Here is a 26,304-nt window from a genome sequence, read left to right as displayed (position 1 = left end):
AATTGCATATGACTATATTTTATTTCTTCAAGAATATGATATAAATAAAAGTATGATCGAGGGTGATTCTATTAAGGGCCTAATATTTTCAAAAGAATTTAATCCCAATTAACTTTCGTCAACCCATATAGGCAATATAGTTGCGGAGACCACATGTGATATTCTTTAATGAGGGATCCACAATCAATCTAAGATTAAATTGATACACATTTCCATTAAGTTTAGCGATTTTAAATTAATTTCAATAAAATTAATTCTACTTAACTTTATAGCAAGCAAATCTTTAAAATTGAGTTGGCAGAATTGAAACTTATTGCAATTTATAAATTCATTATAAGCATAGTTGAAATCTGAACTTTATAATTCAAGTGAAAGAGAATAAATAAAAATAAATAGCTAAAAGCATTTTATTGTAGTTTAGATATAAAGTGATGTTTTAGCGCATTTATGAAATGTTGGAAGTTATTTTTTGAGTTAATTTAGGTAGATTACTCAAATTTAGTTCACACCCCTACAATGATTGGCCATGGTACAAACTTGTGATGTCAAAATTCAGACCAAAAGGTCGTCACATTAGATAAAGTTTTACACAACCAACACTAGTAGTGAGGACGTTAATCTCGTAACCTTGCCTACCAAAATTCTCAGTTAATAAACACATTTATGAATATTTATGTTCCTTATTGACTTAATTTAGACAGACTAATTACATACTTAACAGTGACTGATCATGATAAAATAGACTGAAACTGGCTATACTTTGCCTACAATGTCAAAAATTCAAATCAAAGAATCGTCCCTTGGCATAAAGTTTTTCCAAATCATCGCCCCTAACTCGAAGGTGATATTTTGCCTAAAAAATTTCTCCATCACCCCGCCATATGTAAAAACTTTACGTCTTATACTCAAGGACTTCCAAGCCATGTTGTGGATGGAATCCTAGTTTCAAGGTCATGCTAACCCATGATTCGATAAGGTTCAACGTTGCCTTGCTGCCTCATTAAGAAAGAAAGAAAGAAGAAAAGTAAAGAAGCTAACCCAAGAGCACATACAACAGTGTAATTTCATTCGTTTACTCCCACAAAATGTACTCATTTGAATCCATCTTCCCCATCCACCCACATTCCCCTTTTTCATTATCAATAAACAAACGAAAAGTTCAATTATTGAACAAACTTATTACAATCTTTTCAAACTTCTTTTTCTGGCATCTATCTTCTTCTTGTCTGTCTGAGCTTTGGCTACTCCACTATCCTTCTTTTGTGCAGCATGAACTGTGGATGAGGCACAAGAACCGTTAAGAGCTGGCTCGGCTGCAACTGCTGCATGTTCCTGATTTTTTCCTCTAGTTGATGGAGCCCACGGCAATGGCAATGCCACACCCGATGATGCAGTTCTGATTTCAGCATTAAGAACTGAGGTGTTACTCTTGTCAACATTCAGAGCAGTCGTAGATTCAGATATAGCTCCAGTTTTAAATTTAGGCTTAGGTTTTGCATGGATTCCTGTGTAAAGTCTGCAGCATGCGACAAATGAAGTTGAAGATCCTTCATTATGTGCATGAGGGGTAAGATTTACATACCAAATATGTAAAAACAAAGTAGCATGTATAAATATCTGTCGTTTATCAAAGCAAACAAGAACAGTATGTGATCCAAACATATAGCTCAATGAGGTAACTGGATTTTCAAGACAATATTCTGCATCATTTTAAGGTATTAAAACTCAAAAAGGTGTGTGTTTTAACTGTGAACTTGAGAAGCTGGCATACATAGCAAAGACAATTAATTAATAAAAAAATAAGACAACAGAAATTGTCAACATATGTGTTGCTACTTGCTTCATTTTGCTACACAAGACTCCAGAACGAGGGTAATCTTAGAAAGCACTCCATTTAACATTACAATTCCATGTAAGAAATTAATTGACAACACCATCATTGGCAAACTCACCTAGCATGTCTAGCATACTCCTCATAATTTTCAAGCAGCAGTTTGCCAGCCTGTTCATTCAAAGCTGATTCTGGAAATGGTTCAATTAATAGACACCTAACAACCTGTTAATTATGGTAACATAAAAGTTAACAAGTGCTGAGACCAATAATAATGAATCATGCAAAACTAGATTCAATAAATCAATAAGATCTAAAGAATGAGACTTTGTTTACAAGAACAGCCAAAACACTTACAATGAGGACATGTCGTAATCCAAGACTAGGATTCCAGTCCTTTTTAAGTGTGTTGACACAAATCTCTCCATTGGTTGCAATATTTGGATGGAAAATCTTAGTAAGGAAAAACCCTATAACAATGGCATCATAGGTTTGACCGTGTTACATAAAAGACAGAATAGATGGGAATCTTTGAAGTAGGAAAAGTCAAACAATATACAACTATAGGACAATTAAATGTCTCATAGAAGGTCAACTCTAGACCAAAAAGGAAAAATACAGATTACATAACCAAGTGAAAATAGATAATATAATTCTCTGTCAACAATGTAACCAGCAGATTGTAAAATGGTCCATTAGGAATTTAGGACAGTAACTAAACAAACCTTTGGGTGGAGAGTGTGGAAAATCATGAGACAGCAACAATTTCATGCGGAAAAGTCCATTATCATAAGGAGTCCCAGCTGTAGAACAAATTATTGGTTCAGCATGACTCGTTACATAATGCTCAAACAAAAAATTGAACATAAAGACATACCTGGGCCCTCAATGTCTGCATATATAGTCGAAAAATCATCATCATTTACTACAACTTTAATTCCCTCAGGAGGAGATTCATCTAGATTTTTTAATTCCTTGGCTAGTTGCTTTATAACATTTGGTGGAAGGTTTTCATTAGTTGCCTGAAAGAAAAAAGCACACCTACAATGTAAGAATATTAAAACCCAAAAGTGATTAAGAAAAAGCACATGAAAAAGATCTACATTCAAAGAATCAAAAGCAACTGTTCAGTGAATTCCAGGGTTTAAAAGTTATCTAGTAATTTAATAGTAAATCAAATTATTGATGGGCACAAGCAAATTGTGAATTTAACTGCTAGATATAGTAAACTAGGTGTAAGACAGACCCATAAGCAAGTTAACTTAACAAATAACGTGCTCAGCCAAGCAGTGTAAACTTAATGCATTTCCCCTGACAAAAGAGTGAAAAAACAAAAAAAACAAAAAAAACGCTTACCATCAGAAAAATCCACCTGCTAGCTATATTTTGTTCTGCCACTGAGAAATCGTCCCTTCTTAACCAATTTACTTAATTCTCAAATTTGCTTCTCAGAGCGCAGCAATCATATCACAGAAAAAAGTGTCTGCAAAGGTGTTTCTGATCACAAATAAGTTAAAATCCTAAAATCATATCACATGCATCTGCACATATATAGAAGCACACTATGACAACGTAAGGGAAACCCCATTAGAGACACTTCTACCAAACCAAAAACAACAGAACAGTAGAAAATAAACTAAATTAAATTGCACGGGGTGAAGAATGATATGCCATTTCCACCTGTTCTACACACTAACCTCTTACTAGTCCCTACATATGTATGTGTGTATTAGCAATTTAGCATTTTACCATGAACCAGAAAAACCAATCAACCTGAAACAAATCTCTCAATCAATTGGGTTGGAATCATGGCAGTCAAAATCAAGATCCTAAGTAGGAAAAGGAAAGGGGTCAAAGATCATATAATCTCGGGGTGTAACACGAATTGTAAGATCCTACAAAATTGTGTGTGTGTGTGTGTATGTTGAAATAAATAAATAAATATATATATATATATATATATATATATATATATATATATACATATAAAATAACATAAATAAGAAAAAAAAAAAAAAGACATCAAAGAAACTTAAACATCAATTCATAATCCATATTCAACAAGGTCATGCATAACTCATAAAACAACACAATAGCAACTGACAACAGAACAGGGTGCACAGCACAGGCACCACAAGGAGCAGCAGAACAAGATGAAGAAAAAACAGAAAAAGATGCCACAGAAGAGAGTGGCAGTGGCAGCGCACAGCAGCAGCAATAGAAGAACAAAAACCTGAGGCAGTGCATAGCACAAGACAATTTTGGGGTTGCAGCAGCAGCGCAATGGTTAGGTCTATTTCAGGGTTCTTGCCCTTTTCAAAACAACTAAATCAGAAAACGGGTCATGTGTCAAAACACATAAAAAGGGGTCAAAAGGGACACGGCAGAATCATGCATGCCTACTGATCCTCGATCTTGCATGGTGATTCCACACGATCCTACCAAACTCTGATAGTGCTTGTGAGCCAGCACAGCATGGTGGTTCAGGATCGTGTCTACAAGTCAGCACACAATTTTGACTACCCGGTCGGAATCACAAAACTTCCTTAACAACACACAGTACAAGAAAAACCAAAATAAAGGTAGAAACAACACTCAGTGCAAAGGGCAATCCCCATTGCACACCTACAAATTCCAGAACGACACAAACGTAGAAAATTGGTACACCCATTTTGCTTTACAAAAAGAACCAAAACATTACAAGCCCCTAAGGAAGTGAATTAGCAATTATACCTACACACAGTTTCTTTCTTTCATTCTTTGTGAAAATTGAGCACATACTAGTTGGCACAATCACAGTTCCAGAACCTCGATATATATATATATATATATCACCACACCAAAGAAAGAAACCTCTTAGTCAGATAAAAATGAGACACGATCAAATAGAAAAACCCTAATGAGTAACACGAAAACCCAAGAATCTAAAAATTCAACATGAAACAAATCACATCCCAAAAACCAAAACAGAAGATAAAGCATTGCCGAAAATTCATCAAGCAAGGTGCATCAGATGGAATTTTTTTAAATTAAAAAAACTGAGATGGCTTCAAAGGCTTCAATTTCAACTCAGAATTCCAGAAAGGTAACATTTTGGTAGCACAGTAAGACACAAAATGCAAAACCCACAAAAAAACGAAAAAAAGAAAATGGAAATGCATAGCCAGAAATTTAAAAAACGAAAAAGAAAAAATGGCGATGAGAATTCACCTTCAGAGACAATTTGGTGGGCGAAACCAAAACCTGGGAGAGGAGAGAGAAATTTTGGCGAAAGAGAGAGAACACAACACAAGAGACAGTAAGAAACAAAGAACGATTCGTGACTTTGAGGAGTGAAATTATATTTATTTATTTATTTATTACTCATGAAAATGAAAAGGTAAGACGCTATTGATAATTTAAAAAAATGAAATTATTTAAAAATAATAATTCAAATTAGTGTTTGGCATTATATTTGAGGAGGGCATACCTCATACTCACAGTATATTTTAATATTTAATATTTATTTTTTATAATTTTATTTTAATTAAAAAGGTTTTTCAGAGTCCGATTTAGGATTTAAAAAGTTTTGAGTTTTTATTTAATTCAATTTATAACCTAAAATTATTAGATGAGTGTAAGTAAAAGTAGTGTTTTGCTCAATTGGCATTGGTAAAATGTTGTGGGTCACTTGTTAATCTTTGATGGATATTCTGTTGGTGGTGAAGGTTATTATGTTGGGAAACTAAATAAGGTAGGTTTTATGATTCTTCTTTTTCTATACCCATTCAAAAATAGGGTTTCGTATTTCATGTGAATTTAAGTGATAAACTTTATTTTTGTTGAGTGAGGTGTGTTGTTATCCTAATATAAGTGTGCTAGTTAATTTGGTTTGAAGGTCTAATGTTTGTGTAAATGGGAGTTTGGAAGTGTTTGAAGTACGAGTAATCTTCACCCTTCAATTAAACTGAAAATTTTAATATTAATTGATGTACTAATTGTAAAGTCTTTTTTTATGGTACCCCTTATATATGGTTAATTTTTTTTCCTAATTTAAATTTTTTTAAAATTAAAAATAAAGAGAAAGTTACCAAATAAAGAAATATTACTTTTGAACATGGAGTGAAGGATTTTTACTTTGTGAGAAGGATTAAGTCACATAATTATTCTCAATATTTTTATTTGACTCTTCTAAAATAAAGTATAAAGTGAGTAAGAAAGAAATATATCAATCATTTAATTTAAAATAAATTAAATTTGTCAAACTCTTTAATTTAAATTAATTTGTAAGTAAATTTTTAAATTATTTTTAATTGGATCACTCCAGCAAGTTCAATTCTTTTAAGTATAAAGAATTAATAAAAAAAATTTTAAATAAATAAAGGACTGTATCAATAATTTAATCATTAAGTAAATTCAAATTTTGTTTATTACTTTGTATAAGATTATATTGAATTCAACGAGTGTGGTGACGTAAATCTTTATATGATAAGAATTTATTTAATGAATACTGAATAAAGTTATTATCTAAAGGCATCCTAATCTTCGATAACCTTTTATTTTCTAAAAAAATCCTCCGTTTTATATTTGCAGCAACTCTATACTTCAATAATCAACCAAATAAATACTTCACACAAGCACCAAGCATGCACATAACTGTGATAAAAACAAGAAACTAACATTGGAATCTTTTGGAAAAGAATAAGATTTTATAAAAGATTAAATAGTTTGTCATATTTTAAAAATGGAGAAGAATCTTTTTATACCGATGTAAGTCTAAAAGCTTTTATACCTACTCTGAGCTTTTTGTTTAACTTAAATCTAACGGGTTATAATTTATTACTTATTTAAGTTAAATAAAAGACTCAAATTTAGTGTAAGAGTTTTTAGACTTATATTAGTGTAAGAAGATCTGCCTTTTTAAAAATAGGAAATCAAATAGTAAAATCACATGAAGTTATAAAAAAAAAAAAGGGACATTCAGTTTAGTGCAAATTCCCAAATTCTAAATTATGATCATCAAAATACAGCTGTTATCGCGGTCCTGAAAAAGATGGAATGATTTAAGAGGGGATTGTGGTTTTAAGTAATGTGCAGACATATCGGCACAAAAAATTGAAATATTAATGTCAAACAATCATGTATGTACTATAAAACATGAATCAATAGTTGTTTTTGACATGAATTACACTATTCGGATAATACACTCCTCTGTCCCAATCGTAGCTTACAATAATTCATATGACAAAACTGCAAGCTGGGGAAACAAGACCGATAACACTTTCACGGACACGTTTTAACAAACTCTGTTGCTAATAGTTTGATAAAGAGATTTAAGCTGTGTGTTCCATTTGTCAACGGCAGTGTACTTCTTCATTCCTTTTGAACTGAACCATGAATTTGTGTTGAAAAATACCATGTTACATAAAAATACGAATATAATGAATACTATAAAGGAAGTCAAAATATAAAGGCTGACCTATCAGAGCGTTCTAATAGCCGGTTCACTTGATCAATATGCCCCTGAATTCTGTTATCCAAAATCAGCGACACCAATAGCTGCTCAACATCATGCTCAGGAACATTAAGTTCCTGCAAATTAAATTCATTATATAAAAAGTATTAGACTAACCATAGGTGTCTATTCAATTTAACAAATAAATATTACTAAATGAAAAAGCAACAACAGCTTTTAACACAACCATTTGTACAGGTCAAGGAAGAAAATTGAGGCAGGGAATAGTTGTCTTCCATATATATTTGACTCCCCCCCCCCCCCCCCCCTCTCTTTTTTCTTGGGTTCCTTTAATTTGTTTGATAGTAGTGGAAATACCTTTGATATAAAAGGGATTCTGATCCTGGTATATGGTTTAATGAGCTTCAGTAAGACGTGTGTTCTAATATTCTTTAGCAGATCCTCAATGTAATTTCTGATAAATGGATCATCCATAATGGTTCTTCTATTACTCTGGAAAGCGCATCATGTGATATCCATTTAAAATAAAATATAAGGCCAGAAATGAGGATAAATATTATAGTCAGATTACGGCATGCAATAATCTCATGGCAAACTCAATAAAATTACCTTCAGGATTTTCTCAAATTCCAATATCTCATTCCGTTGATAAGCTGCTATTAAATTTGTCATTGCCAAAATTTCAGGGTCGTTCTTGTATCTGCAGTATATAATATATGCAAGGTGAAAACAGAAAGAAGGAAACACACAACCCTCACCTCAGCGGATAAACAACAGAATCAGAGAAATGAAATAAACAAATCACTCAATACAGAGAGGACTTCCGGTTTAGCCTCCTGCCCATCAAATGGATTTACTTCAGATTCCATCAACATGTTGGCAAGAACAAGGTATCTGACATGTAAATAAGAATTATATTACAAGATGCTAACACAAGATAGATTGAACGGTTTGTTTTGAAGTCGTTGTGTACATAGTCATGTCTGGGATTCAGATTTCAACACGAGAATAGTTGAGCACATATCTAATACATGAGCAGTCAGGCATAAATGTTGAATCTTAAGAAAAATGAGAGACTAGTACCAAGAATTGAGGTAAAAGATGATCATTATTAGAGTGAAGTTCTGTCCAGAAAGACTCTTTCTTGTTGATCTAGAACAGACAAATTATCTCCTAGTTCAGTGCAGTTTGAGAGGCATTGGTTCTCTCCTAACATCCCAATAATTCTCTCCTACTCCCTACATATTGGGTCCAATAAATTTTATAGCCCTCCTCACTCTAACCAAATCATTTGGGCCCATTATTAACAAGTCTAATTTGCCTAATTCATCTAGTATAGACCCTTTTTATTAGGGGTCCATTTACATTATTGCTATCAACACTCCCCCCTAAAGCTTTAACTTTGTCCTCAAGGTGAAAATTTGGAAATGCAGTTTGTAGTAGTTCCCATGAATTCTCGAAATCTGGTAGACCCATCCATTTAACTAGTGCTTCCGCTTCTCCTGCATCATTATACTGCAAGGTTGTAGTTGCAATTCCCAATATTCCAAAAGTGCTGCTAGAAATGGCTGAGGATGGAGACCTGTTGTAACAGCCTTTTTGAGGAGACTAACATAGAAAACTGGATAAACTCTACTGTGTTTTGGTAATTGTAGGTTTGTCAGCAACTTGTCTGATTCTCTCCATCACCTTTATAAGGTCCATAAAATCTGGATGATAATAGCTTCTCATTTCTCCCTATATGGTTGAACTTTAAGGTGCACCCAATCATCCACTTTAAGTTCAAACTCTCTCCTCCTTTTGTTAACTTTCTGTTTAATCCTATTTTGAGCATTTTCCCTTCTAGATTTGAGTCTGTCCAACATCAAATCTGTCTCGATTCACATTTGATTTGCCTCCTCCACCTTAGAAGGAAAAGCGCCTTCTTTAAATAGCAATGGAAGGTCTCTTCCATAAAAAGCTTGAAAAGGTGTCATCTTGGTTGAGCTGTGGTAATTAATATTAAACCAATACTTGTCCATTAGCTTTGTAAATACTGTGATTTTGGAAAGGTGTCATCTTGGTTGAGCTGTGGTAATTAATATTAAACCAATACTCGGTCCATTAGCTTTGTAAATACTGTGATTTTGGAAAGGTGTCATCTTGGTTGAGATATACTGTGATTTCATTAGAAAGATCTTATCTAAAGACATCGCTGGTGCATAGGATTTTTCTTATATGCTCTAGCTAGAAGGAGAGTGCTGGAAATATGTAATTATAAGTGTTATAAATAGAAAAATTACTCTCTTTATAATTCTGGTAATTGAGCAACCGTATATTCTATATAAATGATTCATATTATAAAATACATGCTCCATTTTATAGTTTAAACACAGATTCATTCTTTCTCTCATTCCTTTTACTTCTCAATAGGGTCCAATACATTATATAGCTGCCCTCACTCTAACTAAATCATCTAGGCTCATTATTAAAAGGCCCATTTTTCCTAATCCACCTAGTATAATAGAACTTTTTTATTATGGGTCTATTTACATTATTGCTATAAAACAATTGATGAGGGGTTACAAAGACAAGCATACTATATGTCTTTATACTATATAGTTTAATGGAAATCATAGTTCAAATTAGTTATTCATGATTAATTACATCCTTTTTATATGCTGAAGTGAAATGTATAGTGATTGCGGTATACACTGTTTGAAATTAATAGCATAAGAATATTATTTACACCTACTTCAAGCATTGGATACGTCTCTGATTCCCAGCGTCATCATAATTCTTAAAAGCTTCAAAGAAGTCAGTAGCTGCTTCTGCCCACTGGCGCTCTGCCATATGCATTTTACCCCCACATTCATGGATTATTCCCATTATTCTTGGATGGGGAATTGCTGACTTAATAGTGAGTGCTTTCTGGTAAAGTTGCTGCATTTAATACAATGGAGAGTAGAGTCTGATAAATGCCAGCAAAACTAAGCATACGAGTAACTGATCCATAAAATAACTCAGAAGAGGATCATAGATTAAGAGCAAAATTAAAAATTACTAATCATATTAACATCCCCTGATCATCAAAAGATATAAAGATATAAACTAGTCACACATCACAAGAAAATACCAAAATCGACAACCAACACAATCCATTGAATAACGCAATGACAAATTATGCTTTGCTTAAATTTCCCACTGTTAACAATCATAGCCAAAATTGTTGTTTGTTGTCTACACAATAGGTCAAACATCATAAGGGAACTCAGGCTGCCACAAATTTAGGCAGGAAGATGGTATATCCTGAGCATCACTGGTTCAATTAATAATTTTGAGTTGAGCATTAAACTCAAAATTTACCTCATCCATCATTTTACCTCACATTCAAGATTGAACATATGGTGCGTGAAATTTGCAGGATTGGACATTTGCATGAGTGGACCCAATTGGATATCTGTTCAAACTAAATAAGCTCTAATACTATGTTAAAAAATTTGAGCCTAACTCACTTCCAAAAGCTAGCTCATAGGAGGAGGACTGTCCTATCCCTTATAGGGACTATTCTGACTCTATTCCTAATTAATGTGAGACATCTTAACACTATGTATTACTACTAACTATTAAGTTAAAATAACACATTTTTAGTTTCACCAGTACTTGATTCATTTACCAAGCAATGTGCATGCAGCAGACAGTCCTTGCCACATGAAAAAAACAGAAGCAAGATAAAGCTGTGAATTATCTTCACTCTGGGGATGAGTTCTAAAGCATCATGTATTTGATCAAGTTTTTTCATCAACATGGACTTTAAAAAAGATTGTTTCATGATTACATCAAGCAAGTAAATTACCTCAAAACTATGCCACTGTTTCTTTATTTCCTTCATTTTTCTTTTTCTTTTTTTTTCTATTTATCTTTTTTAGTATTTTCTTCGTAGTCCCACACTTGTAATTGACGTTTTCCTCTTAGTAGAGAGTGTAGAACACATTAATCATGTGCATGAAAAACTATGAATAAATGATTAAAGTTCATGTTTGGTCCGACTTACTTTGAAGAAATAATCATTTTTTTTTTCTTTTGCAGATGGTATAGTCTTTTTAGGAGAGTTGAGAGAAAAAATGAATGGAAAATTGAAGATTTGGAGACAAACCTTGGAAATATACAGATTCTGACCAAATTGAAGTTAGACAAAATATATGAAATGCAAGTTTAGCAAGAGACACCAATTCTAGCTTAGAGGTAAAAACTAGAGAACATACAATGCTACAGATTGCACATTTAAGTACCTTGGATCCATCATACAAAATGATGAGAAGATAGAGTAGAGACTAGAGAGTAATGTCAGCCAGATCTAAGTAGGGTGGATGAATTGTAGTGATACTTTATTGTGATATGTGATAGAACATTACCCCTCAAGCTTAAAGGAAAATCTTACCACACAATTATAAGACTTGCAATGCTATAGGGGAGGGGGACTGAGTGTTGGTAAGCTAAAAGCCACGAAAGAAAGATGTAAACTTAATGCTTCAGAGATAAGAAATAGATGAGTGTTTAAACAAGATAAGATAGGATTAGGAATACTATCATATCAGATAATGTTGGGGTAGCCCCCTATTGTAGAGAAAATGGTAGTCTCATAATCTTTGATGGTTTGGGGATTTGGGCATGTGTGGAGAAGACTTACAGAAGCACCAGTAAGGAGGGTTGACCAGATGGAAGATAGTCAAATAATTAACGGTATCTTGAGGGAGAGTGTGGAGAACAATGTATATACAGTAACTATGTAAATAAGGTAACTACATAGATGGCATGATTTTATATAAAATAATATTATGTAAAATTAGGTAAACATTGAGTATTATTGTAAATAGATAGCTCCACTGTGTATTCCAACAAACAAATTCATCATATCTCTCTCTCAACACGAGGGAATTTACATTGCACTAACCACCATTAATTCTTGAAACTACACTTCTTTCTATATGTTCTTTTCATCTGTACAAACTTTTACCTAAGACTATACAAGGAGTGTATATGCCTGATAAAAAAACATTAAAAGGGGCTGTTTGACTGGTAAATATTCAAAGCTAGAGAAAAAGTCAATACAATGCGTTTCATCAAAACTCAATGGATATTTCCATGATTTGTTCATTCTTTATTTATTTAACAAAAAATAAAATAGAAGATAGGTTTTTGTTTTATTGGGATTTTTCGGACTAGATTCTGCATTTAACATCAACAACCAACCCTTATTCCAGTAGGTGAGGTTAACTACATGAATTACACAACGTCACTCAGCCAAAAATCAAATTCTCATAATCAAATTTTTTTATTTTGTTAATTATTTTCTCTCTATGCATCCCATTTTGTCTTTTATCTTTCTATATATATATATATATTAAAAAGGTTAAAAATTGTTTAAAGGTGAAAGTAGCATATATCAGATATGTTTTTCTTTATTGAATATGGTTAGTACTTAGTAGAGATAACTCAAATAACAACTTCACGAGTTCTTCAGTCAAAATTGTAATCCTCATCAAAGACCCTAGTTTTCTTAATTATCAGTTTTTCCAACAAATAATTAATTGTAAATTCCCACCAAAATGATTGATTTTCAGTGAATCTCAGCTTATTTGGTATTTTTAAGTTATATAAAAATAAATAGATCAAGCCTCACCCCCCTTGTATTCAAATGAACTGAAAGCAAATAAAGGAACAGAGAAAGAAGTTATATTTTCATTTTTCATAAATCTAAATCTTCGGGACTTTTTTCTATGTAAAAATATCTAGATTTTTTCTTAATAATCTATAAAGAGAGGGAATTGAAACAAACAAGTTAATTATTTTAGAATCAAATAGAGTGTATTGTACATTGTGCCCGGCCTGCCATATAAATGTTCAATACAGCAAAGCATTTAGATGTCTCACTTTGAATAGCTCTATATTAAATTCCAGATGATGTTAGTGTCTTCAGTCTTCAATGAACTAAGATAAAAAGTTAATACTAAAAAATTCTGCTTACCTCTCAGGCATTAAGTAAAGTCGGCAAGAAGGTTCAAGTATAAATTGGAGGCAAACACACTTCAGAACTTGAAAAGACATATAGTTACTTAAATCATGCAAGTTAAAGAACAAAAGTTTCATTTTAAACACAAATTCTGACCTTGAGCATTTTGTTGTTTTTGGTCTCGGTGTACATTTGAATCTCTATAGCATAAACCTCCAAAAGTTGGGTTCCTTTCTTATGGTCATCTGTGCCATCTTCTCTTTGACAAGATTTGTGAAGTTCCTTCAAGATCTGGCAGGGCTCATCAAATCTTTAAACCATTAAACACTATATGCCACTAACAAACATAAAAAGGCATCCAAATTAAGTTAAACAGTCAGTTATATGCAAAAATAATATATCACCTTATTCATACGTCCATATTCACCAATATCAAAAAAGATCTTGCAAAGCTTCAGATTTGTCTTAAACCACAATCTCTGCATAGTGAGTGAAATACCAAAATTATCAGATCACATCAATGAGAGAAATAAGATTCAAGATACAATAAAGAAATGTCCATTGGACTAACCTCATTCTTTGCCTCTTCAAGGGCCTTCAGAGTTGTCTGGTAGAATTCCTGCAGAAGCCCAAAGTTCTGGCTTGCTGAACCTGAGACATAGTCCATAATGCTGTTTATGCATTTTTCACTGTAGTTACGAGTCACTGCTGACTTAATATATGTCAACATCTCCCTATAGGCTTCCATCATCTCTTTATACCTTCCCAGTCGATAATAGAGCTTGACAGTCTGTTTTAGAGCTTTAAATCCCCTGATAAAATTAAGAATGAAAAATAAAAGTAAATTGTAATGGTTTCTCATCACTGAAGAAAGATTCTCAGACAAAAGTCATTATGTGGTACATGGAGTACAAGAAACAATAGACACATAACTAGACAGATACATTCACGTTAGAGCATAGTTACCTAATATGCAATTCTCTTTGGTACAAGTATGTCGTACACAGTTGGCAGTACCTTATTATATAAAATATATGGTACAATAGGTGTATAATTATGCTATTTTAGTTTGCTTTTTGATGTATGAAGAGTGCTAGGAACACACTTCTAATTATTGGCTAAAATTTATTAAAAACTACAAAAGAATGAAAGAAAATCATTAAATAAAATGAGAAAGAGTGAGACTCACATGATTTCTATAGTTTTTAATAAACTTTAGCCAATAACTAAGTGTGTATTAGAGAGTATGTTACTAATATTTCTCTTTGAAGTATTATTTGGTACATTTTTATTATATTCTTTAAAAAGAAAACTACATTATAAAATTTTTAAGTGCTTGCTATGGTACCCGTAAACTTGAGAGAATATTCTATACCCTTCTTAGATTAACGGTTGTGATTACTCTTATATCTTAAAGATGAAAGGGTATTGATGTCTTTTTAAACTAAAAGACTAACTCCACAACCTATTAACATAAAATTAAAGGTGAAGATTATTCTAAGTACAAGAGAGGGTACTAAACCCTCTCAATTGTAGAGGATACCGTAAATTTTATCAAATTTTTAACTCAATATTTAAAATATTATAAAGATAATAATCTTAAGAAAAAATTAGCTTCAATTTAATATTTTAAATAAATTTTATTATTTTATTTTTTATGTGTTTTTATTTATTATTATCTTCTTCTTTCTCCTTATCTGGTTGTTAATTCTTATTTTTATTTTAATTAAATTAAACTACTTAATTCAATGCACCTACCGCTTAGGTTAAGGGAGATTTTATTCAATACCCATTCCCAATATTGGTGGACTTTTATTTGTGAAGTTCCTTTCACCTTTTGTGTTGCCAACCCCTTCACCTTTTAGCTTTCATGTTCCCAACCCTTTCATATACCCAATGCTATAGCAACACCATGCCTCTAATCCCAAACGCCCATGCTAGCATCCCAACCTAGGTATCGCAATGAACTGGTATGAATCCGTAACGCAAATCAACACACACCATGCATTTTGCCATAGGGGGTTGAGCAAATTAGGTAACAGTGTCAGAAATCTTCCAATTTAATCAAGCAGATGTTTCCACCATAAACATTTGGTGAGCCAGTATGAGACAGGTAAATACTGAATGAGGATGAGCTTAGAAACTTATAACAGCAATTACAATCCTTTATAGGGAATCCAGGAAATACAAATTAAATAAAAACTAAATATTGACTTAAAAAACTAGATGTATTTATCAAAGAGAGGTGCTATTTACCACAATGGATACTATACAAACTGGATTATAAATGCACAATTAACTATTATAGTATCAGATTAGAGTAAATCATTTATAAAGATGGAGTTCACGATTTAAAAGTTGATATATAAATATATATATATATATATATATGGGATAACATCCATTGACACCAGTTGTAAGTCTAAAAGACTTACACCAAATTCCAACTTTACAAATCAATAATCTAACAGTTGAAAGTTACCAGTTGTTTGACCAAAATAATAAAGTACAAGCACGTAGAAAGAGATAATTTTTTAACCGTTAGATTATTGATTTGTACGGTTGAGATTTGGTGTAGACTTACACCTGATGTCGATGGATCTTATTTATATATATATACACACATATAGAGAAGGATCTTCTTACACCAGTGTAAGTCTAAAAACTCTTACACCCAATCTGAACCTTCCATTTAACTTACATCTAATGGGTTATAATTTATTACTTCACTGGCCGTCAGATTTAAGTTAGAAACTTCAGATTGAGTGTAAGAAGATCATATATATATATATATATATATATATATATATTAGATCAAATCGATTCAGTGCATGCGTTTGAGGAATTCCATTCATAATATCTAGCATTGTTCTTCACTAAATGCAATCATGTTAGACTGGCAAGCAAAAGGAAAAGGAAACCTTCTTCAATAGATACTAAGTCCTGCAACGAATAATGATATATCGAGAAAGTTCTTTACATCCACAATCCAAATCTTATTATTATTATTATTATATTATGCAGCATTCAGAGATAAGAGTTCCTACCATTCCGCCTTATCTTGTTCCATTTGCACTACCTGAGCAAAACCAGCAAGTGCACCTTCTGGATCAGTTTCAACCATACCTATATGCAAACAAAAAAATATCATCCTCAAGTCAATTACAAAAATTGATCAACCTTCCGTAAACCAGAAACAGGCCAAACAAAATCTCACAAGTTCCTCAAATTCCACGAGAAACAAACATAGAAGGACTTGCTGGTGAATGCATCCAACAACAGAACACTGAACTGAACAGACAAGAAGAGCAATACAACTCCAAAAGAAAACTAAGCTTTTTTTTTCCTAATTCATAAATAGATCAAATAATACACTAAATTTGTCCCTGAAATTACATAACCGATCAACATAGTCTCTTAAATTAGAAAACATGTTATTTTAGTACCTAAATATAATAACTAATATTTGAACAAAATTAACGACATGCTGTTTAATCAGAAAACAAGTGTGTGGTTTCTAATGCATAACCGTTAGAAAAAAAAACCTTTAGAATTATAATATTGATTCTCAATATCAACGTCTTGCTCCTCTTGCTCCTCATCCGAGTACTCAAAGCCATAGTCCTCCATGTCAGCATCTACATAATCGATCAGACACTTAATTTCATCACTAAAAATGCGTACATCAAAATCATCATCAACAACAACTACTACAACGCATACCAGAAGCCATATTGTGCGTGAAATGGATTGAGAATCGAGGTTTTAGGGCTTCGATGGTAACGAGTAATAGGAAGTGAGTGTTTGCAATTGCAAGTCCTCCACGGTGCTCAAAATCCGGTGACGATATCGGTGAAGGGAAGCCGGAGGAGTAACAATAGCTACTTCCTACTACCTTCTGTGGCCCAATTCCATTTTGGGCTGGCTGGTCCAATGAAATAGAATAATGTCTTTTCACAAAAAGAAAAATAATAATTTGTTTTTTATCAGACCGAAAAAGATTTATTTTATTTTATATACATGGAAGAGATTTAGGGAATAAATTTTAGTTAACTTATTTTATTTAATATTTTTATACATTAAATTTTATTAATCTAATAATTATTTCATGTAAGTTTATTTTTATAATTATATTTATAAAATTTTAAATAAACTAAAATTTTATAAGTATGTAATATCATAGCTGATATATACTTATATTTTAAAAAATATATTATACATTAAATAATTTATTTGATGAAGTATGAAATAGATTTTAAATATTATAAAATTTACTCTTAATCAAAGTGAGGTAGTCAAAACTTACTCTTAATGTTTAATCAAGCTTGACTATAAGTTTAGCAAAATTTCACTTAGTCTTTCTATTTCTACCTTTTAGTTAGGTCTTTTTTTATTGTAGATTATTATCAATTTCTTATCATATTCTTCTCAAATTTTAATAATTAAACTACTCAAAAAAGTGGTTTCGTATAATTTTTTATTCATTCTTATAAAAAAAACATATCTACAAAGCAAGTTTTATTATTTGTTTATTCTTTTTCAATTAAGCAATGCATTCAGAGATTATCTCTTACATCTTCTAATACTCTACACCGTTTTATTGATGAAAATGGTAAGGAATGATTCGTTTAAGAGAATAATTTTTAATTTTACATTTTTATTATAAAATTATCATCTTGTTTGCATTTCATTTTCTGTTTTTAAACATTTGTACGGAAACAGTGAAAATATTTGTTTATTATTTTACATCCAAATATTTAAAAGTAAAAAAAAAAGAAAAGATATCAAACTTGTAATAAAAAGTTAAAACAAAAAACAATTTATGAAATCAAACAGTTCCTAGAGTGCTTTAAATCTCATCATCGAAAACATTATTATACTTTCTTTGATTTTTTTATAAGACAATTTTAAAAGTTTTAGCAGTATTTATTAAATAGTATTTTATGATTTCAATGAAGCATTTTTTCCCCTTATTTTCCTTTAATAAATAGAATTTGGAGGGATCAAAAACAAAAACTAACAAAGAAAGAAACAATTGTCTTGGTGTCACATATAATTTACTCATTTTTTTTTGCTCATGAGTTTTACGTTTTGTTATTTGTTATGGTACCTTCAAATTTGAAAGAAGATACTGGTACCTATTATATACATAAATTTACAAAATTTAACAAGTATATTTTAACTTTCCGTTCCTATTCTAATGGGTTAATATCATTAATTGCTCAAGCTAAATGCTAAAAATGAATTCAAAGATAAAAGGTGAGTGTTAAAATATACGTTACATTGAACTTCTCAATAATTTAGAAAGCATTTCAAAATCTTAAAACTACTACTTACCATTGCTTACATGACTCCATTTTGGTTTACTAACTACAGGATTTTATAAAAAAGAGGTCAATATATTAAAATATTAATAAAAAATTAGTCAACTTTTGAAACTTTTTACTTGCTTTTTAAACTAAAAATAGCAATTTAAATAAATTTTATTAATACCTTCAAATTATATGTTTCAAATTATTATTATTAATAATAAAATAAAAGAGTACTAAGATTATTTCTAATTTTAAATTACTCTAGAAGTTAATACCTTTTAACTTTGTTTTTCAATTCAAATAACACATTTTTCTTAACACACTATAATTATTGCTTAAAATTTATTGAAAATTATGAACAAGAGTTATTAAATTAAGAGTGAAACACACGTAATTTGGTGATTTTAAATAAATTTCAACAAATAATAAAAAATGTTTGTGAGTGTATTGGTTTGCATATGGGATCTGCTGTGATGATGATGTTGAAGTCTAAAATACAAATGCCTACAATCAAAAGCTTTTTGGAAGTATTGGCACATTTCTTTTTGCTGTTGCTGTCGTTAATGGTCATGGCTATTCATTTTACTTGCTAGTGACCTGCCATTAGTATTTAAGACTTCAAGAACCTCACCACAAAGAATACCTAACTAGAAATTAAGAAATATATATTTTAATATATGAATAATAGACAGTGAGACCAAACCTCTTCCTTAGAGAATGCATCATAACAAATTTCCTTGCGGATTCATCATTTGGGATTAAATGAAAGATAATAATTAAGCCTTATTGCGCTTGTTCTTATAGGGGAATCAAGCCATTACTTTAGTATTCTTATGCTGAGTATGCCATGCCCTTGCTATTAATGGAACTTATCCCATCAATCAAAGATGTTTTTTCATTGGTTATCAATATAAACTAGCATACTCTAACTCTGCTCTTCTTTCCACAATTGAACACCAACTCGCGTTAGAACTCTGTTATGGACTATATATAACTACTTTTTGACTAAACTACAGTTCTAGTTTCGCATTTGAAATAAAAAAACCTTAGGAGAGTTGTCCTTTCTAAGGCCTTAAGGAATTAGATATCAACTTATCAAAGAGGCATCATTGTTACATTCAACAGTGCTAAAGAAGAATAGCCACTGATTTTTTAATGAGATCCATATGAAATTTGGTTAGAATAAAGTGTCTTAAAATAATTTCAAACACTGTTTCTAACATTGCTAAAAACAACTCGCTTAATAACAGAAATACATTACAATTTAGTGTTTCTAATCCTGCGATTGCAGACAAAAATAAGGTGCTAAATAAAAGATAAACTCAATGGTGAGCACAAGTGGAATTGTGAGACAGAATTCAATACTAAAATCAATGAAGGTCGGTATTTAAAGCACTTCAAAACATTTCTCCCCATAAACAGGAAATCAACAAAGGCATTAAATCATAAAGAAGCATACAAAATCCAACTATTGAAGCCTTTGCATTTCCTATAGATGTTCCAAATGCTCAGTTACAAGTTACGAAATACAACGTTTGAATAAACATTTTTAATCTATTAATCTGCATCCATTTCCTCAAGAGCTGCTTTGGCTGCTGCTTTTGCTTCTTCTAGAAGGTCATCTGGGACCTATACAAGATCAATTAAGTAAGCATATAGACTAACAAAAAATTATAATTTCTTGCAAACAGTTGCAAAGCCAGAGAAGTGGCCACCAGTTAAAATAGAAAAACAAAACCAACATTCTAACTCAAGTTAGCCTCATGTGGGAGTGAAGACTGAAGACTTCACTAGAAAGCATTATAGCTTCCAGTGAAACTTGTTAAACTCAAGACAAGAAACTGTCCATTCTTTCGAAATGGAAATGATTTGAACAGCGAAACTGTCCACTAACATTCCAAGTATGTCTCGTGAGAGAATTCAAAGGACAAGGGTGCTACAGGTGCAGGGCCTACTTGGAAGAGCACATGATCAGCTAATGTAAATAGTTTGTGACTAAGTTCTTTTTAGCTTATTCCAATAAGCTTCTGAATACATCATTAAAATAAGTTGTTTTCATCCAACTCCAATGACATAAGTCATCATGTTAAAAAAGCTCATAAAATAAGAATTTAATTAAGTTGTGTATCCAAATGCACCAACCATGTGCTCCTTTTTATGACAGGAAGGAAAAATTTGCAAACAGAACTCAATATAACTGACAGAAGGTACAAAAAACCAATCCATATTGAGGAAGTCCTTTGCTAGAAATGTTTATGCCAACACAACAATGATGGTCCAGAAACATTCCATAGATAAATTTCATGAGAATAGGTAGGGTGTTAAAAGAGTACACACACAAGCATATTTAGCAACATTTATCTGGACCCCATATTCATAATAGAGAGGCTTTGTAGTAAAGAAACACCTAATCCTTTTAACCCAAAAGAAATAGTGAGTGAGTGATCAGAGTTGCAAGGAGGTAGTTTCAGTCCAGCACACTCAATTTGTATTCATCAAATTAAAGTCTTGGATCAGCTCCAGATATAATTTAAATGCCAGCAATACACAACTCCTTTCCTCATGTTAGCAGCCAACTACTTTTAATGTTCTCCCCCTTCCCCCAACTTAACACTTATGCCCCACCAGTATACCCTCCATAAAGAATTTTCTTCACTCTTTTCCTCCTTCCTCTCAATCAGGAAATAAGACTAGGTAAGGAAATTGCTAGATAAGGAAGCAAAAGAAACAAATAAAAAAATTACAGTTCATAAACAAATCACAGTTCATGGAAACAATTTTTTCCTTAATAAAAAGTAACTAAAAGACACCTAGCCTTACCTTTTCATGTTGGCGGTTTGATTCATCACACACCCAGCTCATTTCTAGCTCAAAGTCTTTGTCCTTTGCCTCATCATGAACACCATATATACTGCTTGGCACAAACAAATGCAAAAATTTGTTGGAACAACTAACATCAAGCAATTGACTTAGATAAGGAGTAGCATGTCATGATAAAAGATTCCCCTTTTTTCAGAGAAAAGCCCCAAGGTAAGGCTATCCATCCAATAAAATACGGATAAATATAATTTCAAAGTAAAAAAAAAAAAGAAGGAAATTTCTTATATAAATTAGCTTGAAAGTTGCAAAAAAACAAATTGAAACTCAAAATCTCAATGCCCAGAGCTCTCTGTCATTCCAGTAACTGTAAAACATAAATTACCCATAAGAGCTATTTGGAAAATATTATAATTTTTCTTTTGGTTGGATAAAAATCAATTCTTGTTACTTCACAGTTTTTAAGTCTTGATAAGGACAAACAAGCACACTACAAAATCCTAGAACTTCCTATTCCTTCTCATGTTCAGTTTTACAATGTTACCTTGATCCTGTAATGCTATTAGAAGTTCCAAAGGAAAATTGTACGGAGCATTTTTATCCTATAACCTCAATTTTCTAATTATTATTAGTTGCCAACATTGTTTTCACTGATACTCTAATCACAATCAGTATTATAAAGAGAGACAGAAGGATGCATCAAAATACAAAATTGGGCGACTCTCAAATTATGAATATAAAAGTAAAGGAACTACACATACTATAACCAATAATCATGCCACTTACATCTTTGCTACTTCAATAACCCCTTGTCGACAAGTCATATCAGCAAGCTTTAATTTTTCAATCTCTCTGCCAAGAAATTAACAAGTTCATATTAGAATCATATTGAACGTAAGTCTGATAATTCAAGATCATATTAGAATCAGGTCACAAGTTCATACTAATTGAAATATTTTCAAGGTAACAACAAGAAAGCTTTGATCTTAAACTAATGCAATGCAGCATAAGAAATCACTACAGTAGCAATAACTTTAAGGAAAAAGGAAATAAAAGCATATTATATTATTCACATAAACAAAATATTTCAAACATGTATAATATACATGAACTTCCTGTCCTGTGTTAAGAGACACAGCAAATATGCAATTTTTCGTATTTATCAAAATATAAACATCAATTTTACAACTTACAAGCATACAAAGGAATGGAGATGATGCAGAAGTGAGCAAACAAAATAAACCTTGACACATCTGAGCATACACATAAACCAAATTCTACAGTTTTATTTGATACCTTCCCCGGACCCATAATGGCAGAAGTCTCATGCACTGAGCCACCTTTTGTTATTGACAGAACGAATTTTAACTTCCACCCACCATATTCCAAAAGAGACACAAGGGTAAAAATTTGTACAATTGGAGATGTTGGTCATGCTTCCACTGCCATTTGAATCCCCTTTCCCACCCGATTGCCACACATAGTGAAAAGCTGAAAATAGGTCTACATCTATAACAACCTAATATAACCAAGTCATTTTGGGTTTATAACAATAATTAGGAATTTGGTTCAGTGGTTCAGAGTCCACTATTTTCAGTGTCTGGATGAAAATGGCCCGAGGAATGCATCAAGAGGTGCAAGTGAGATATTTTGCATTGGAGTCAATGGCTAAATGATTCAGGAGCAAAATCTAATTTATATTAGTTTTTCCTTGCTTTTGTTCATTCATTTCAATCAATTAGAACTTAGAAGCAGATATCAATAATGAAAACAGGGGGGGGAGGGAATTGAACTAATGCATTATCAATTGGTCTAATACTTTGTTATTCCACAAATAAGACAATCTCGATAAGTGATGATTCTAAGAAGGTCTACTGCTATCTTGCCCAAGCTTCAGGAGCTTAATCCATTAATTCATAAACCAAGATCCCACTTAACAGCAACTCCATGTAGTTATTAGATAGTATGGAATATACTTGTTATAGAATACAAAACATCATTTAAGAGAAATCTATGGATACAAATGGGAAGTGGATTAGATATCACCTTTAGCAAGGAGAGTAAGAAGGAAAATATACATGTTCAATTTGGTGCGGTATTACATATTTACATTATAAGTAGAGTATATTTACTTACGTTTTAGCAGCCTGTCTCCCTTTCCCAATTGCAGCACCAAAATACCTCTAGAACAAATACCAAATAAACAAATCAATTAAAAAATATCACATGGAACTGACAAAATAGAGTATCAATAGCTCTAGTAATTACAAAGAAGTCTGGAAGTTTCTGTCAAATAAAAAGTAGACTCACATAGGAAACGCCAGAAGGTTCAACCATGTACAATTGTGGTCCATCCCTGTCATAACCTCCAAGTATGACACCACATCCAAAAGGTCTGCAGGCATCATTATAGATCTATTAATAATAAGAAATATGACAAACTACAAATTCAAAAGGACTACAATGCATTCAGTCTCATTGAACCTGAGCCACCAATATAGCGTACAAAGGTGCACATAACTAGCCACACGTTCAGCAAGTTCCTTAACAGGAATTGGTTCGCCATAGACACTGTAAAGAAATATAAGCCATAATAAACATCTTTTTCTTTTCAAAAGTTGAACACAAATATCCAATTAACCTCAGAGTTAAGGGATCCTTATACTTCAGACATGCCATAATGCAGCACATAATGAATACAATATAAAAAAAAGAAAAAGATCTTCAACTAGATAAAATATACATAACTGCAATAAACAGAAAATTTTAGCATTAGGGTGTTAACACATTTTAACCTCCTTTCCCAGGATCCAATTATGTCTTTCAATAAAAACATAAAGATGGCTGTGTATTGAAATTTGAAAACAAGCATGAAATGCACGGCTTCCATGGTAAGCTTCATTTCAATGATTCAATCCAGGGCCAAACATTACCAATGATTCAGATGTTCAAGAACAGTGAACTATTTGAAGGTGTTGATTGCAATGCCCCATTTAAAGCTCTATTTTTAGTACATACAACAACTTTGATTAGATTTCAGTTAGTAAAAATTTATGTAACAGTGTAACACAAGGTCTATTGTTATCACTCAGTGTGTTATGCAAAAATCTGGTGTATAGGCCACAGATGACTGTTTCAGTAGATGCTCATGCTATTCAGCTATTTTTAACTCCAATGGAAGAGAATTATGGTAACCTAAAATGATTCATGAAATTTGCTAGCGATCACTTATTTTTTTGTGGGATGAAGGGATAAAAAATCAAAACTTATAAGGCTGACTTCAAAAGTACAAACAGGGTTGAGTTGTGCAACAGGGACTCAATTAGTCCATCAAAAATAATAATTGGTGAAATCTAGCTACTACTTTTTTCATGAGAAAAATATAGCTAAATGAAAAGAATTTATAATTATGTTGAGTTCAAAATCAAAACAAGGCTAACTTACTTTACAAAGTTTCAATTAGTCCATCAATCCTTCATGGCAGTAGCCCAACAAAAGGATAGAGAATTCAGTTGGTAAAGACAACAAACGAATATGCATGTTAAGATAAATATAAATCATCAAATATAAATATTGCAAAAATGAGGTAAACCTGTCATAGTTAGTTGCTTCAGACTTAGCCCTAGCAACAATTTGCCTTCCATCAGCTGCTAATCCTGCTACAGCCTAAAATTGGAAGAAGATTCATACATACATACATACATCAAAAGAAGTCCAAAACATAAAATCAATTCATAGTCAAGCTAGTAAACAAAATGCAAGTAAAATCACATCTCTAATATGCAAATCTCAGCGGTAATTGAAGAATCAAAACAAACAGCAAAAGCAACAAAAAGTTTAAATAAGAAAAAAGCAACAAGATGCTTAAAAAATAAAAAAAATGTAAATGGCAAAGTACCATCCCGGAGTGACGATGAACCGAATGTATTCTTCTATTGGAACCCGGGAGCATCATTTTCGATGGAATAAGCTTCTCAACGCCCTAAAACCGAACCCCGTGTCAAAAAAACAAAAAAAGGCAACACCCAAATACCAGAAAATTTCAAAATAACCTACCAACACAACACCATCTTTGCATTTGATCCCAATAACAGTCCTGCATCAAAGCTCCAAATCTAAGATCACTAACAAACACAAAAACTGAAAAATATATATAAAAAAAAAAAAAAACTTTTTTTTTCCAAAACCCATCATTCAACTTCCCGAAAAACCAAAACCCTTCATTTTAATTTTTTTTTTTCAAAACCCATCATTCAATTTCTGAAAAAATAAACAAACCCCATTATTCGTATTATTATTATTATTAAAATACTTGTGAATTATAAAAAGGTGGTTAATGTGGAAAGAAAAGAAGTACCCGCTATTGTCGACGGCTTTGGCAGCGTACTCGATCTGGAAAACGCGGCCATCGGGAGAGAAAGTAGTGACGGATAGATCGTAACCTGTTCCGATGCTACTCATATTTTGAACGCTTGATTTTGCTCTTTCTTCTTTCTTCTTCGACGACTCTCTGCAGAGTGAAGTGCAGAGGAAATGAATATAAAGGGGGGTTCTTGCTTGCTCAACGAGTTAACTCAACTGCGTCAGTGAAAAAATAAAGGGAATAAATTGCAGGATTCACTCCTTGTTTCTCCGATATTTGTAAAGTGGCCCCTATGAAAATAGGAATAGGAAGTGAAGAACAAAATAGGGCTACTCATTCTCCAGCTGACAAAGTGGGCTGGCCCAACCGGATCTGAATTCACTTTATAAACCAAAAATTTAGCAAATTAAAAATTTTGAACTTTTATCAAGTTTACACATCATTTTATGAGTTTAAAATAAATTTAAAGTTGTGCCTTAAGTTAATTAGAAATAATTTTAATAAAATTAATTTAAAATTATGAGTTTAATTTTA

At 32.0% G+C, this 26,304-nt stretch overlaps 3 protein-coding genes across 4 annotated transcripts; all 3 read right to left on the bottom strand.

The window, feature by feature from the left end:
- Positions 1-1,044: 1,044 nt before the first annotated feature.
- On the bottom strand, positions 1,045-5,167 carry LOC113867745 (ubiquitin-conjugating enzyme E2 22-like). 2 transcript variants are annotated; one of them, XM_027503197.1, is made up of 7 exons: positions 5,042-5,167; positions 3,188-3,314; positions 2,709-2,853; positions 2,557-2,634; positions 2,189-2,301; positions 1,953-2,056; positions 1,045-1,516 (listed from the first exon to the last, which is right to left on the bottom strand). In XM_027503197.1, exons 2-7 carry the CDS (start codon positions 3,188-3,190, stop codon positions 1,180-1,182), a joined length of 780 nt encoding a protein of 259 aa, XP_027358998.1. In that variant the 5' UTR covers positions 3,191-3,314; positions 5,042-5,167; the 3' UTR covers positions 1,045-1,179. The 2 variants fall into 2 exon arrangements, with proteins under 2 accessions (XP_027358998.1, XP_027358997.1); XM_027503196.1 differs by having other exon boundaries at positions 1,121-1,516; positions 3,188-3,328.
- Positions 5,168-6,891: 1,724 nt separating this feature from the next.
- Positions 6,892-17,172, bottom strand: LOC113867291 (COP9 signalosome complex subunit 2-like). The gene is made up of 12 exons (XM_027502522.1): positions 17,002-17,172; positions 16,824-16,916; positions 16,326-16,404; positions 13,850-14,090; positions 13,683-13,757; positions 13,435-13,569; positions 10,021-10,208; positions 8,085-8,180; positions 7,896-7,986; positions 7,644-7,778; positions 7,290-7,402; positions 6,892-7,197 (listed from the first exon to the last, which is right to left on the bottom strand). Exons 1-12 carry the CDS (start codon positions 17,009-17,011, stop codon positions 7,107-7,109), a joined length of 1,347 nt encoding a protein of 448 aa, XP_027358323.1. The 5' UTR covers positions 17,012-17,172; the 3' UTR covers positions 6,892-7,106.
- A 2,645-nt stretch (positions 17,173-19,817) lies between these two features.
- Positions 19,818-26,014, bottom strand: LOC113867141 (proteasome subunit alpha type-3). Its single transcript, XM_027502207.1, has 10 exons — positions 25,765-26,014; positions 25,464-25,503; positions 25,306-25,389; positions 25,000-25,073; positions 23,892-23,978; positions 23,718-23,802; positions 23,544-23,590; positions 22,194-22,259; positions 21,411-21,501; positions 19,818-20,219 (listed from the first exon to the last, which is right to left on the bottom strand). The coding sequence occupies exons 1-10, from the start codon at positions 25,866-25,868 to the stop codon at positions 20,148-20,150; spliced, it is 750 nt and encodes a 249-aa protein (XP_027358008.1). The 5' UTR covers positions 25,869-26,014; the 3' UTR covers positions 19,818-20,147.
- Positions 26,015-26,304: the final 290 nt, after the last annotated feature.

Source organism: Abrus precatorius, unplaced genomic scaffold (assembly GCF_003935025.1).
Source record: "Abrus precatorius isolate BTA unplaced genomic scaffold, Abrus_2018 Scaffold5, whole genome shotgun sequence".
NCBI classification, from domain to species: Eukaryota; Viridiplantae; Streptophyta; class Magnoliopsida; order Fabales; family Fabaceae; genus Abrus; species Abrus precatorius.
The sequence above is the reverse complement of the archived record's forward strand: the minus strand, read 5'-3'. Positions and strand labels throughout refer to the sequence as shown.